The sequence below is a fragment of the Macaca mulatta genome, chromosome 11, assembly GCF_049350105.2.
Source record: "Macaca mulatta isolate MMU2019108-1 chromosome 11, T2T-MMU8v2.0, whole genome shotgun sequence".
Taxonomy (NCBI): Eukaryota; Metazoa; Chordata; class Mammalia; order Primates; family Cercopithecidae; genus Macaca; species Macaca mulatta.
Genome location: NC_133416.1, coordinates 52,442,314 through 52,457,556, shown reverse-complemented (window position 1 = coordinate 52,457,556; position 15,243 = coordinate 52,442,314). Strand labels below are relative to the sequence as shown.

General features: G+C 40.3%; 1 protein-coding gene across 5 annotated transcripts in view; it reads right to left on the bottom strand.

Moving 5' to 3' along the window:
• ANO6 (anoctamin 6) overlaps positions 1–15,243 on the bottom strand; it is a 215,940-nt gene that overhangs the window by 16,098 nt on the left and 184,599 nt on the right. For all 5 annotated transcript variants that reach the window (XM_001092876.5, XM_002798540.4, XM_077953929.1 and 2 more), the window contains 4 exons: positions 14,596–14,821; positions 13,390–13,559; positions 13,096–13,193; positions 7,136–7,266 (listed from right to left, as the gene is read on the bottom strand). In XM_001092876.5, coding sequence (XP_001092876.2) covers positions 7,136–7,266; positions 13,096–13,193; positions 13,390–13,559; positions 14,596–14,821 — 625 coding nt within the window. The remainder of the gene's footprint in view (positions 1–7,135; positions 7,267–13,095; positions 13,194–13,389; positions 13,560–14,595; positions 14,822–15,243) is intronic.

The window sequence follows — 15,243 nt, the reverse complement described above, 5'->3', positions numbered from 1 at the left end:
TTTTTCTTTACTCTTGAAAGAGAAAGGCAAACGAACTAAATCCCAGAGAGAAAACACATCTGTGGTAAATAATAATTTAGTGTTCAACAGTGAAAGAATTCAAACAAAACACAAATATAAAATCTCTGGAAAGAAGACTAATTATAGCCTGTTTCTTTCACATGTATACACTTAATAGGACCAATATATTTAGACATCTTTAGTCAACCAGAATTATTTGCTGGTAATAAATTTGAGACATCATAAGCATATTATTCATTCTCAGTGTTGAAATAGAATGTTGGAAGATGATTTGTGGTTTAGGATTTTTTTTTTTTTTTTTAAGAAAAAAGAAATATTGTGGCATTATCTAACAAGTTAAAGAGAAAAAGAAATGGACCCATGGGAAGGCTATGCTTAGAGAATGTTGGAAGAAATATGCTGAGAACAAGCAAATGAGTGAGCTCCCCTGAGTCGCAAATTCAAGTGCAGTGCATTCAGAGAATTTGATAGTATTAGAAATATATGTGATAAAAGTGTCTTAAGTTATAATATCCTCAAGATTCTTGATCTTGAAGTTAGTTGTGGTCCTTGTGGTCATAATAAGTCAAAATTTGAGTGGTGGCTTAGAAGTTCTTTTCTCCTTGTTTGTAATTGACACGGCCTTATTATAAATGGGGCAGCAGAGATTTTTGGGGTGATACCATGGAGGGGAAGAAGAAAATATCCAAAAAAGGAAACTCAGTTTTAGACCCTGCCCTCCTAACTGGCAGACCTTCAGAGGAAACATATACAGAAATGTAACTAAGACTGTGGATGGGAGGAAAACGGAGAGCCCCATTAGGCCTCGTGCTCAGACAGGGGGCAGGGACGACTCTGGTCAGGAAGGGCGAGGATGTGGAGGGTGTGGCGAGGCAAGCAGAACTGGCATTTGCTTCTGGTCTGACAGGCAAAGGGCATGTTGCAGAAGAGCAGACAGGGCTAGAAGGATCCAGTAAGTCCCACAGGCCAGGCAGCACTCTCATGCAGAGAAGTGAGCCAGGCAAGGACCAGAGTTAGTGATGCTATAGAGTCATGAGCAGCAGCAATAAGCAATGATATCAACATCTCTGTCTATGACTCACCCAATCCTAAATAACTCATCAGCCCCCAGGGCATGCAAGTAATAGCCATGTGTGGAGTCAGCCAGTCAACTGTGGTAAACTAGCAAGTGTGTGTCCTACGGAAAGGGACAGCTCATAGCTGCCATGTTGGAATGAGGGCTCCATGTTGCCAGATCTCCTGGTTGTTCAAGAGAAGCCAGAGATTAGGATTATGTTATCAGTAAACCTAGTTAAAAATCCAAAAGAGAAAAGATACCACTTATAATGACAACAAAAGCATAGACTATTTAGAAATAAATTAATGAGAAATGTAAGACTACTATGATAATTGACTTAAGAAAAAACAAATAATGATGAATGAATGAATGGTAGGATGTGCCATACTCTTGATTGGGCAAACTTGAATGCAGGGATGTATCAAAAATTTTCCACAAAATAATTTAGAATTCTAATATAAATTCTGTTAATAATCCCAAATGGATTTAACAAAAAAAGCTGACAGGTCAGCCGGGTGTGGCAGCTAATCCCTGTAATCCTAGCACTTTGGGAGGCTGAGGAGGGAGGATTATTTGAGCCCAGGAGTTTGAGACCAGCCTAGGCAACATAGCAAGACCCTGTCTCTACAAGAAATATAAAAATTAGCTGGGCATGGTGGTACAAGCCTGTAGTCTCAGCTACCCAGGAGGCTGAGGTGGGAAGATTGCTTTAGTTGAGGGGGCGGAGGTTGCAGTGAGCCCAGATTGTGCCACTGCACTCCAGCCTGGGCAACAGGGCGAGACTCTGTCTTTCAAAGAAAGATAAGAAAAAAAGCTGAAAAGTGATACTGAAGTTCTTCAAGAAATATAAACAGGTAAAATAATGAACAGTGATGTTTGCATAGACAGGAACATTCTGAAAAAATAAAATGGGATAGCTCTGGGAGATATTAAAGTATATTATAATGCTGTGGTAATTGAAACAGTTTAGAACTAGTACATGAGTAGATAGTATGAATTAAATAGGGTGAATTTTAAGAGGAGATGCAAATATTCATGGGTTTTAATATATTATAAAGTGATGCTTTGAAGCAGTGGATGCAAGTATTGGCAAAGCTAGCTAAGTCATGGGAAAAATTGGTATGGGGCCATCACTTTTGACACCAAAATAAATTCCACATGGATTAAAAACAAAACACCAGAAAAAGCCCATGTAATTTGTTCTGATATTCAAGTGAGAAAAATTTTATAAGCAACTTTTGAAACCAAGAATAACAACAACAAAAAGTCAATGCAAAACACCCACTATGAAAACAAAACAACCCTGCCTGCAACTTTTTCATAATCCTATACTGCTCTCTAATGCTTTCTCTGCTTGCTTCTACATGTTACAGTTGAGTTTTCTGAAGGAAGTATCCATCTTCACAACAAGTGGCAGAGTAACTAGTCCCTGAAGGCCCGCACCCTGCTGAGGCCCTCACCACTGCACTGGACCTACTCTTGCTAACTTTGCCGGTGGCTGCATGTTCATAAGCTGATGCTCCTTTTTGGTCCTGATTTTTGTGATTTCTTGTGACATGGTCATAAGAAATTTATGGCCAAGATTTATGTGACATGGCCAAACAGTCACCCTGCTGTGGAATATTTATTTCCCCTTGATTTCCTTTTTACTTAATTTTAAAAAGTCAAAATATATATCGAAAAACAAAAAAACTAAAAAAACCCTGCCTAGCTATAGCACTGCTTCCACTTCCTGCCCCAGGTCTAGCAATTAGGAGTGTGTGGGTGCTGGCTCTCTTCCTTTCTTCCCCCTCTGGATTTTCCATTATGCCCCTTTTCCTTCATGACCAAATTCCTCTGAAGCAACATTATCTCCCAAGCCTTCTCTGGGTTGACACAACCCTGCTGGATTTCTTCCCACTGCTCTGCTCTTCTTTTCCTCTGTGGGCCTCCCTCCCTCTTCACTCTTCAAATGTCCCTTTCCCCCAGGGCCTCTTCATCAATTCTCTGTCCATCTCTCTTTATATTCCTGCTAGGCATGCCTGATTCACCCTCATGGCCTCACCCATGGCTCATCTGAGCTCCCGACTGTGGTGTCCAACTTTCTAATAGACATTGCCTTTCAGATGTTTTCACGCTAAAAATATCCAACACTGAGCCATTTCCTAGAGAACAGCTCCTCTCCTTATGTTCTGCCCTGCATATATGGTCTCCGGGAAGTTATCTTAATTTAATTCCTCATCTGCTATGCAATTCACCTCTTTAACACTTACCTAACTCCATCTCCCTCTCTCTACTCCTATGCCCACTATTTAGGCACCTGTCACTTGTTGTCCGGGTTACCTGCTGTAGCCTCCTAAATCATCTCCCTCCCACCACAAGTCTCATCCAAAATATTATCTTCCATTCTGCTGCCTGATTCATCATATTCCACATAAATGTTATGCAGTTCTCTTGTTTACAAATATTCCAGTGGATCCCAATTTCTTTAAGAATAAAGTTCAAGTCCCCTGGCTAAGCACACCAGACCCATCATGATATGGCCCCTGCCTACCTGATATTCCCACTTGTGAATCCTTTGTTCACTTGCCATTCTTTGACCAAGCTGTTGTACTTTTAAATATGTCCACCTTTGCACACAAAATGTCCATTCTCTTCACCATACTTCAGATAACTAACTTCCATTCACCCTTCAAAATCCAGTTCAAATATCACCTGCTCAAGGAAGTCTGATTAGCATTCTCCTTCCTAACCATGTGCCAAGTGCTGAGCTCCATGAGGGGAGGGACCAGGTGCCCTGGTATGCCCAGCGGCTGAGAGTGTTTGGCACAGCAGGTGCTCAATGTTTAATGAATGAATGAGTGAATGAATGAATGAACAAATGAAGAGCTGGAGGCCTGCAAATCCTCCCAATTACCTAGTTGCCCTTTTGGAAAGCTCATCCTGCAAAGGTTAGGAGACTTCATGGCAGGTGATGGGCTCGAACCAAGCAGAGATGAGAGCATGAAGGGAAGAAGGCCTGAGTCCTGGAGAGTGCAGCGGAGGCATCGGTGGGTTCAGCACAGGAGGGAGAAAAAGAAAGGGGCACAAGGAGCTGCTGAAGAATAGCTGATATTCATTACAGTACAATTACATGGAGAAAATAATATATGAAGGTCATTGTTTTAGCAGATTTTAAAACATTAACTTGGAGACAGATGAAAGTGAGATCAAGGCACCATGGCAAGGGTGGAAGAGACAGTGCCAGAGACAAACAGGGCCCACTCATCACTTCACTGCACTCCGTTCATGGCACCTGCCTACCAGGAAGGCCTTATCAAGTTCTCAGGACACCTGTGTCTGCAGTACATTACTGAGTACAAAACAGTATTTATGGCTTCCAGGTTTGAATACAGACGACTACGTTTATGTTGTGTGTACTCGGAGTCAGCAACACTCTTAGAGAAGCAATTTGGGTTAACAGCTCAGAGTTACTCCAATAATCTCAAAGGATGGTGGGAAATTCACTAAATAAAAAACGTTTCACTCAAACAGGTCATACAGAACTTGGTGAGAAGTGAGTGAGGAATGTTAATGTGAAATCAACTAAAAGTTAGATATGTGTGTCGGAGCTCCAAGTTCAAGTTGCTTAAATGTTTATAAGTACAAGGTTCCAGGCACTGGCGCTCTAGCAGAGGACGTGGCAGCTGCCTCCATCAGGCTCAGTGCAACGGGGACAGAGGCAGGCACAGAGTGCATACCGCCACAGCAGGTAGCAGGCGCTGGTAACGCCTAGAAGTAAAGAGCAGCAAAGCTGCCTGAAAAGTTCAGGGGCCCGGCTGAGGCTCAGCAGGACTTGTCAGGTAGGAAAGAAGGAAAGAGAGTTGAGGCTGGGTGGAAGGCCAAGCAAGGGTGGAGGCTCCAGGCTGGCTTTCTGGAATATGTTTCCCTTAAGCAGTAAGAGCCACAATTTAAAAGGTAGATGGTGGTGTCATTAAGGAATATGGGGAAATGGGAAGGAGGGGATTGTGTAGTGGTGAGACCAATACCAAAGGCGCTCAATGTTTATTTTTAGAGAAATGAAAACAATTCAAAAGGCACTTGGAAATTCTGTCTCTCACAGACTAGAAGGACAAAACACAGATTTCACTCTCCTGTTGCCCACACAGTAACAGACTGCCTACTCCCAGAAATTCAGAAATCAAGTTTTCTAAGTCATTAGGTGCTATTTAGATAACAGGAAAACAACCTAATAAACTTAAAAATCTGTCTATAATAGCTGTTATTCTATACTTTCTTGTAGGGCAGGATGAGGCAGAATTATTTAGTTGATAACTATTTTAAAGAGCCTATGAAACTTTAAAAGTCCTATCAACTTCTCCCCAAAGCACATGACCATATAACTTTCTCTTCTGATGTCATTTATTTGACTATCAACTAAAGAAAAAACACTTTTTAAAAATAACAAATGACATTCTACCCCAGGATTCTTTTTAATGCTGTTAATAGTTCCAATAAGAAACATTTACAATTACGACTCATTTTTGAATAACAGGTCTTACAGTCCTTCTGAAAATAAGCAGAATAATAACTAAGGACAGCTTCCACATATGTACTGCAGCTACACCCTTAATAAAACCTGGTCAGAAAACATAACAAAGCAAAAATGAAATTCAAATCAGGCTCTGGGCTGCTGCAAAGTACTGCTGACTAAAGAAGCCACAAGATGAACCTTTTGCTCATTGAAGGAAGCAGATGTGTTTCCATGTATAATGTGTATTTTTAAAAGCAATTATTTTATATAGAGAATGTGATTTAATAAAAACCACCTTCTAACTGCAGACTTGTAAACAGGAACCACAAAGCGGTGTCTTTGCCAATATGCAAAGCCCTATCATAAATGCAAAGCCTGTCAACAAAAATGATGCGTTTCTTTTTCTATTCTCCTAAGCTTAAAAAAATTGTAATTCAGTGTAATGGTTAGCTGAAAGGGCACAGATACAAAACATGTAAATTGTTAGCCATCTATTAGATATAAGCGTGTCATGCATAATACAAAAGGTGATGTTTCCTATGGAAATCTATTTTGAGATGCTTCCGTTTAAAGGCAACCGAGAGGTCAAAATCAAGTTCCACTGAAAAGAATTAAGAGCCCAAGCAAATAATATAAAAATGGACCAAGGCATTTAGGAAAGAGAGGACCTGTACTAAATCTTAATTCCAGACCAGCACAATGGTTTCAAATTCAGGCCAGTTATGAGTCATGAAGTCACTCAAGGAACCAGGTAGAAACCACTGGCCAGAAGAAATAGATAGGCTGTCAAAGGCAGGCATGAGATGTGAAAGTGGGCATCCTGGGACAATTCCTGCCATGAAGCTGCATGCTCCTGCAGGCTTGCTTAAATGACTCAGTTCAGAAGTGTACTGGCCAACAGCTGTGCCTGCATGGACTGAATCACACCTAATTATAGTTGCTGAGTTCATTCTCAGACAACATGATTAGAATGCTTTAAGAATTCATGGTAAAGATGGCTGGGCCCAGTGGCTCATGTGTGTAATCCCAGCACTTTGGGAGGCTGAGGTGGGTGGATCATTTGAGCCCAGGAGTTTGAGACCAGCCTGGCCAACATGGTGAAACCCTGTCAGTACTAAAAGTCCAAAAATTAGCTGGGTGTGGCGGACTGTAATCCCGGTTACTCGGGAGGCTGAGGCAGGAGAATCGCTTGAACCTGGGAGGCGGAGGTTGCAGTGAGCCACGATTGTACCACTGCACTCCAGCCTGGGCTACAGAGCGAGACTCTGTCTCAAAAAAAAAAAAAAAAAAAAACCAAAAAAAAAGAATTAATGGTAAAGATGTACCTCAATGAATATTGCATTCCACTGCCCGCTAATAAATTTCTAGCTTTGTACAACATAAATATTGACAAAGACACACATGACCACCCTATCTGAAAGCCTGATTGTATAATTTTTGTCTAGTGGAGAAAAACATACTCTTCAATATGCTAAATGTTAATATGGCTCCATAACAGATGCTTTTGGGATCCACAACATACTCCAACATATTTTATATCACTAAAAACTTCACTAAGAACTTACTCATTTCAAGATATTCATAAAATAATCCCAGTTTGCCCATAGGCTGCAGATGGTAGTCCTGTTCCCATCGTGGGGTTATCTTTTCTGATCCAGAAACTCTGTGAAATCGCCCAATTAGATTCATGATCCAGCTGCCAAAAAAAAAAAAAAAATTATAAATTAGAATGAATATTATCAGGCCAAGGTCATAAAAATATTTTGCTGCTATCTTAAAGCTGCACCAGTAATCTTCCCAATAAACTATTTTTTGTTTGCATGCTAAATTTGTTTCTATTTCTGCCTCCTTATTCCAAAATATTTTGAAAAATAGGACTACATACCTAGGTTTATCAAAGCTGCTGCTGCTACTATTTTTTTCTCCTACCTTTTTCCTATGGGCGGCTTAATTTTTAAAAGGCAGGTTCCTACATTTGATTAACTTCAGTTGTTTGTTTTTGCATTTCCCCCTTATCATTCAAAATGGCCTTGCCAGTATGAAAATCACCAGAGAAAACAAGATATAGTATGCGAGCTGGTGGTAAGTGCTGTGGAGAAAACTAAGTAGGGCAGGGAATGCTTGCATTTGTGTCTAGGGAGGTGGCCGGTGAAGGCCTCCTTCAGAATGATGTGTGATTAAGGATGTGAAGGAGACAAAGGAGGGGGAAACCTGGGGGAAGAAGTCCCAGGCAGAGGGAATGGTGATGACAGAGATCCTGAGGCAGGAGCAGGCCTCCATGATTCACAGACGGTAGGGATAAGAGACCACTGTCAGGATCTGGGCGTTTTTTTTCCTCCGAGGGAAGTGAGGAGCCACTGGAGGGCACCAAGTAGGAAAGTGACATAATCTGACTTTAGATAAAATAGGTCCAATTCCTATTTTAAGCTGAATCATTTAAGGACCAGAGGAGTGAAATGCCTCCTTCAGGTCATAGTGCAGAGCTAGGAGAAAACAGCCTGGACTGCGTCCCAGCGCTCTGTCCACCCCTGGATTCTGCCCGCTGAGCTGCCCGCTGAGCTGCCCACTGTCTCTTTTTTATGTCATGTGTTTTCCCTCTCTCAAAAGCCTTGTGGCTGAGATAAGTGCTTCCCCCCTTTTATGGCAATTTGTCTGGAAAAGAAATCTGAGTTGGCAGTAAAATGAGGTGTGCACCTGTGGCATAAAGAACTGCTGTCCCCTCAAGCAACTGCCGGCTTGTGGTTTACCTGTGGAGTCATCAGAAGAAGCATGACAACAACTCCAAATACAGATCTAACATCTGGATACACTGGGTGATTAAACATGTGGGTGTGGCCTACAAACTCTGATAATGGGAAGGCATCCCATGATGGTTAAGGACAGTTACTTCAAGAAAACCAGGCAGACCCTCATCCTCTCCATCATGTGTGCACACGTGCACACCCAGCCAGCATAAGACAGACAGTACAAATGGCTCACTCTGCTGGGTTTCCCACTGCTACTGATCTCAGGGCTCACTTCTCACTGACTGCTACTGAAGCTTTACTCAGGGCAAATTATCTCTACTACAGGAGACATCTCTGACCTCACAATCTTTCCCCACTTCTTTCTCTTCGATGATGTTAGACAGGCAGCAGGAGGCTGTGGAAAGTGGAGGAGATATGAGTTCAGACACCCCTGAATCTGAATCCAAACTCTATTTCTTAGCTGGTTAACTTTGGTAAAAAATAAATAAATAAATAAAATGGGGTGATAAAACCTACACTGCCCAGGGCTGCTGTCAGGATTAAATGATTCAAAATAGGTAATGGATGTAGCATGTTTCCTAACACATCAAAACCTGCTGTATGGGATTTTCTGTTGAGCAATACAGGCTGCACTGGCTGAGGCCAAGTGTAAATAAGGACTATGTTATGTAGACTCTTGGCTCAGTTATCCAGGCCACCTGGATCAGTGGTTCCCCATTCAGCACATACAAGCACGGCGTGGAATGCTTATGAGTAGTGCAGCTTCCTATGCTCCCAACCAAAAGGTCTGAGATAAGCTCCAGAATCTGCAGTTTTATAGTCATTCCAAGGGGGGTGTGACTCAGGTAGCACCAAGGACCACACATGTCCATCACCCTTCATGACACCTAACTCTAAGGTCACTGGGTGTGGTTTCTATTGGTTTATCCTTTGCTCTGCCTCCCACACTTCTAGTCTCAGGCTTTTGCTGAATCCTTTCCATGCCCTCAAAGAAGCAGGTCTTTTTCTATCTGGGCTCTAAATCACATCAAAATTCAGATTCAGGATGAAACTTCTGTCCTGGCAACTACTTGTGTCATCTGGCACTTCCTTCTCATATCAGGTCATCTTAGAAGTCTTTCTTACTAGCTTTCATTTCTGACTTACAGACGCTGAGCCTCTTGTTTGGTTTCCCTGAGTTTAACCACTCATGTTTGGGTTTTCTATAGGTCTGTGTTTCTAGTGCAGGGACCTCAATCTTGACTTCACATGAGAATCACCCACAGAACTTTTAGAAAAATATACACACCACATATTTTTTCCCTGGTGAAGGCTAGAAGCAGGTGTTACAAAATAATTTCCATAGGAATTTACCATGTGTATTGTCATAGCCACATCATCAGTTGTGCTTTACTAGGTCCTTATTTTGTGCAAAACATGGTGAGAAGCATTTTACATCTCACTTCCTCTTCACCTCCATTATCACATTTAATCTACATGCTGGAGATAATCATTTCTGTTTCAGACATTCTACAGTATTCCCACTTGCTAATTTTGAAATACAAGCATCCTTTACTATCTGAATCTATTTTATGTGTGAGTTTACTGTTTCTGAACTTAGAGAGTAAGTGTAGATAGTGAGGGACACCTATATTTAGGACTCTGATTGCCTATAGCTCATCTTCTCTCCAAATCCTATCTTCAGAAGGGACATTTTCTCCTAAAACAGTTCTTTTTTCTTATTATACAAATAAGTATACTTATTAAAATAAAAAGAGGTATTTAAGTTACAATATACATGTATAAATGTATATAAAGGAAAATTATAGCCATCTACTATTTAAATACCAAAAAATGATGCTCTGGGCATTTTGCATCCTTAATTCTATTATCTCTGACATTTTATTATAAAAATTTCTCCAGAGTGAGCTATTTAACACAGGAATTATACTAGTCTTTTATTAAGAACAGAATAAAATCCCCAAGAATGCCTTAAATATCAAAACACTAAGTGGAGCTGGGAAGGCCAAAGGGCTCTGAGCCTGCTCTCTGGGTCTCACTGACAACTCTGTAATTTACTGATGTGATGTATCTGAAGCATATAAGGCACTCATTCATTCACTCAGCTGCTTCACTGGGTCCCTGTCACATGCCAGGTACCGGGGAGGCCCCAAAAGGAACCTAGATCCCTAAGCCAGATACGCTCCTTTCCTTGTTCCAAGAATCCTAGTCAAGGGGTAGGGGCCCAAAGGCGGGCGGGGGAGGAAGGAAGAGGGTACATGTGTGGTAAAATACATTACTCCAGGTTTCTCTTGACTACTTACATGATGTGAAAACAACTGCTGACTTATAAGGCTTTTCTCTACTTTTGGTATAGTTTTGGATAGAAAAGATAACTGGTATCTTTTTTTTTTTTTTGAGATGGAGTTTCGCTCTTGTTGCCTAGGCTGGAGTGCAATGGTGCAACCTCGGCTCACCACAACCTCCGCCTCCAGGTTCAAGCGATTCTCCTGCCTCAGTCTCCCGAGTAACTGGGATTATAGGCATGCACCAACATGCCTGGCTAATTTTGTATTTTTAGCAGAGACAGGGTTTCTCCATGTTGGTCAGGCTGGTCTCGAACTCCCGACCTCGGGTGATCTGCCCACCTCGGCCTCCCAAAGTGCTGGGATTACAGGTCTGAACCATGGCGCCTGGCTGATATATCTTTGATAAATTAGGATTTTGTATAACAAAGGTAATAAAACCGGCACCTATACAAAGAGAAGCAGCACAGTCACTCTCTAATTTGGCTAACACTCAGCATTCCCAGTTTCCAAACAAGAAAACATAGGAGGAGAAATTTGAGGCAAAGTTCATATCACTAATTTTCAACAATGAGCTTACTTGAAGTGAAAGTATAAACCACGGATAGTATAATTGATCCTTTAAAATATTTCATGTGAACAAATTTCATTTCATATGAATTTCTCAATACCAGCTTAGGAAATAGCTGCTAAAAACCAATGTTACCGAAACACAGTGTTAAATAATTAACCTACTTTTTTCAGAAAACACTTTTTAATCTCAGAATGAAGACTTTCCTCAATTTTATAATTTGTTTTCATTTAGAAACACAGTACTATTTATGCATGACCTACTTTTACTTATCTGGAAAAATCTGAATATGAGCTCAATGAAAGTGAGGGTTGTTTTCTGTAGAGAAGGATAAAAAAAAAAAAAAAGAATTTCACAGCTAAAACCAGAATCCCTTTCTGGGTGGAGGAAGAGGAAGGAGAGAGATCTTTGTTTAGAGAAAGACCCTGAAAGTTTCCATTGAAGATAGAGAATAAGACCTGGTAAAGAAATCTGGAAGGATGCACTGAAACCCAGAGTGAGTTAACTGCTCAACAAAGAGAATGAACAGAAACTTGGTGACTGGGGAGAAAAACGCCAGGAGTAGGAGAAGAAAGAGAGAGAAGTTGTATGTGATGGAGGGGAGAGGGCAACACGGCAGGAGGTGAGAGCCTATAAAGAGGGTGATAAATTTTAAAAAATTCCCAGGTATATAGTGGGATAAACGACTTCTTATAAAGGTGGAGGCTTTTTGTTTCTAAACAAAAGAAAGGAAGAGGTGGTAGGGGAGATGAGGAGAGGAGGGGGACAGGGGGTAGAAGACAGGAGGTGGGAGAGGTGACTACAGAAGACAGTCACAAACATGAAACTTTGCTGGCTTTGAGATGGAGAAGAGGTCACAAGGAGGTCACAAGGCAGGGAGCATAGATGGTGGCCTCCAGAAGCCAGGAAAGGCAAAGAGATTCACCTCAGAGTCCTTGGAAAGGAACACAACCCCACCAACACCTTGATTTTAGTCCAGTGAGACTTCTGACCCCCAGGACCATAAGATATTACATGTTGTTTTTACCCCATTAATCTTGGGGTAATTTGTTATTGCAGCAATAGAAGACCAAAACAAAAAGCTCCCTGAAATTTGCAGAAATTGCAGATGGTGTTGGACTTTACACTTTGATAGCGGAGGGGGCCTAAGTGAAAGTTGTAAACGGCAATGAAATCTTAGTTAACATCTTAAGTAAAACTATTCTGTTGTGCTCATTTTTAGGAAAACAGTAAGTCAAAACCTTTGTGGTTATTATTCTAGACAATTATTTCTTAAAACATTATGTATCCCAGTGCCTTAGGATCATGAGAGAACCTCTGTTCTTAAAAGTCTGGACTCATGGGATCCTGGATTTGAATCCCACAGTAGCCTCTTAATGCTAATGTGAAACTGGGTAAATCATTTAACCTCTTTAAACCACAGATCTTCATTAGCAGAAAGGAGAAAAAAATAAGAATAGTTTGGTAGATGAAATGATATATATATATATATATCATTTTTTTAATATATATGTAGCACTTAATATAGTGACTGGAATTCACACTGACTTTTAAATGCATAATATATAGGAAAGAGAGAAGGATGTGAGAAATTGTGGAAATACACAGGTCACAGCTCTAGCCAGTGCTGTCGCTCAAAGGGCTGCTATTAGTCAGTAACCAACAATAGCCCAGTAGGTATAAACTGCAGCAGATGGGGATTTACATTAAATATAAAGAAGGTTTTAAAATACAATTATTAGATCCTGGATACATTTACACTGTTGGTTGGACTATGTTGTCTGGAGACCCTTAATGACAGTAGCTTCTGATCCATTTAGAGGTGGACATGCAGCTATGTGGCTATGGAGGCAAATGATTTGTGTGGCTGGGCTGTTCTATTCCTCGTCCTTTTACCCATGGCTATACAAGTTAACACTCACGGCAATAATACTTCTTGTATGTTATTCCAGATTGCTTTTCCTCCCATGATTATTGTCAGCTGAGTTGTCAGTTCAAGAAGACAGCCACCTGGGTCACACTGGAAGGTTAAAAAGAAAATACCATTTAAATATTCAATGGATCTAACTTGAAATATAGGCATCCTATTTTTCTGATATTTGTTCTGCTTAGGCTAAAAAATAAATCTAGGAATTTACAACAAAGAACTATTCATTTGGGGAACTGAGAGAAAACTCAGCTTAAATTGGCAAGATAATACAATTCTATATTCATACCTCTTCATTTCTGTATTTTCCCAACCAATAAACTGGGTCTCCTGGATAGCCTACAAATTTGCCCTTAAAGAATGCTATGTAGAAGCATGAAGAGTAGTAGTTGACAAACTGGAATAAGAACATCTTCATGGTGAGGCTGTTCTCATAATCAGTCTGGGTCCTTGGGAGTTCTGTAGTTAAAAGAAAGAAAAATAAGATTTTAAAACTGTGAAGAGCTTTGAGACTCTAATAAAAAATACTGATACATGAGTTAACACGTTAAAAAAATACAATTCACACTGTTTCCATTTAAGCTGTTTTGAATACCTTAATACAGCCACTGCGTTAATTCCAAGTTTGCACAGTGTTATGAGTTCTCCCTCACAGTAGGAATACAATAGCCCACATGTTCCCCTCCCCCACAAAAAAATCAACTGCTCCTTAAAATTTACAAGTACAGTGTTATCAACTAAGAACTGCCATAGGTATAATTGACAGAAAATTAGTTTTGAACTGCCTGCTAAATGATATTCTCTTGTTTTCCTGAATTGCAATAAGGTGTGTCTGTTGAAGAAAACAAGCAAACCAAGGTACAACTTGCTAGAGGCATTTGGGAAAGACAAAATAGGTCATCCTCCTAGTGTGGAGTTTGAATCAGTTCGATCATTTTAGATGACCACCGAGCAGGCCATTCAGAGAACGACTCAGACGTATGCAGTATGGCAAGCACTTAACTTGGCCACTAAGCAGCTGCCTGGGATACAAGCCAGAGAGAAGAAACACATTAAAAAATCAAGGCCTGATGAGAATTATATTAATATGAACAGCACGGGGGAAGACACGTAGCAGTGTGATAGCTTGTCCTCTCAGCAACAGAGGAACATATTTGCCACTGCAACCATGACCCTATTCCACTTATTTGCAATAAAGAGACTATTTACTTTCAACAATAGAGTACATGATCTAATGTAATTGAAAATATTATTCAGCACTGATCTGTTTACACAGAGTTTGGACATTATAATGATTGTCTTTGCTTTGTCCCTTTTACTAATGGAAAGCTGTAGCTAATTTATTTCCATACATGCTAGAGAAAATATGTTTACACTCGAAAATTTCTAAAAATTGTAACCTACTGGAATTGAAAAGCCTAAAAGATAACAGTCTCTATTTTTGGCAGGTTCTAAAAATATGTCAGCAGTTACCTAAGCTATAGTAGGACCTTACCGAAGTTAGTAATCATAATTGCCACTTTTTCATATATAGTGTTCAGAATCATGATAATTATAAAGCTGATGATGGAGGCCGTGATGGACGTGGCTGTCTGTGGAGTCAGGTACTTCTGGATTGGGTCTGTTCCATTAATGTTCTTGGGAAGTTTTGCAGAAAATACAATGAACACTGAGAGCCTATAGACAATTATCCCAATAACTGAAGCGATGATCAATAGGATCTGAAAGCACAATAAACACAGTAGCATGAGACTCACCAATAACTGCACTTGTACTGTTAAAAACTGACCTCACACTTTGCGTGTGTAAAGTGATGTAAATCTCAAATAAGTGATACCAAGTGATGTAAACCTCAAATAAGTGATACCAAGGGGGTAGAAAGTCTGGCATGTTAAATTTTTAAAAAAGAAAAAAGAATGATGGAAGTGAAAAGAAGGTGCATACACATATGTAAAACGTTAACAAGAGGAGAAACTGGGTGCAGGGGGTGGTGACAGGGAACTGGAAACTATTTTCTGTGCAATTTTTTTGTAAACCTAAAATCACTCCAAAAAAAGTCTATTTTAAAAAGAGTATCTTCACACAGCATAAAAATGGAACAACTAGTAGCATAATCTGGTAGAAGAAAAAAATGTCTGAGTGT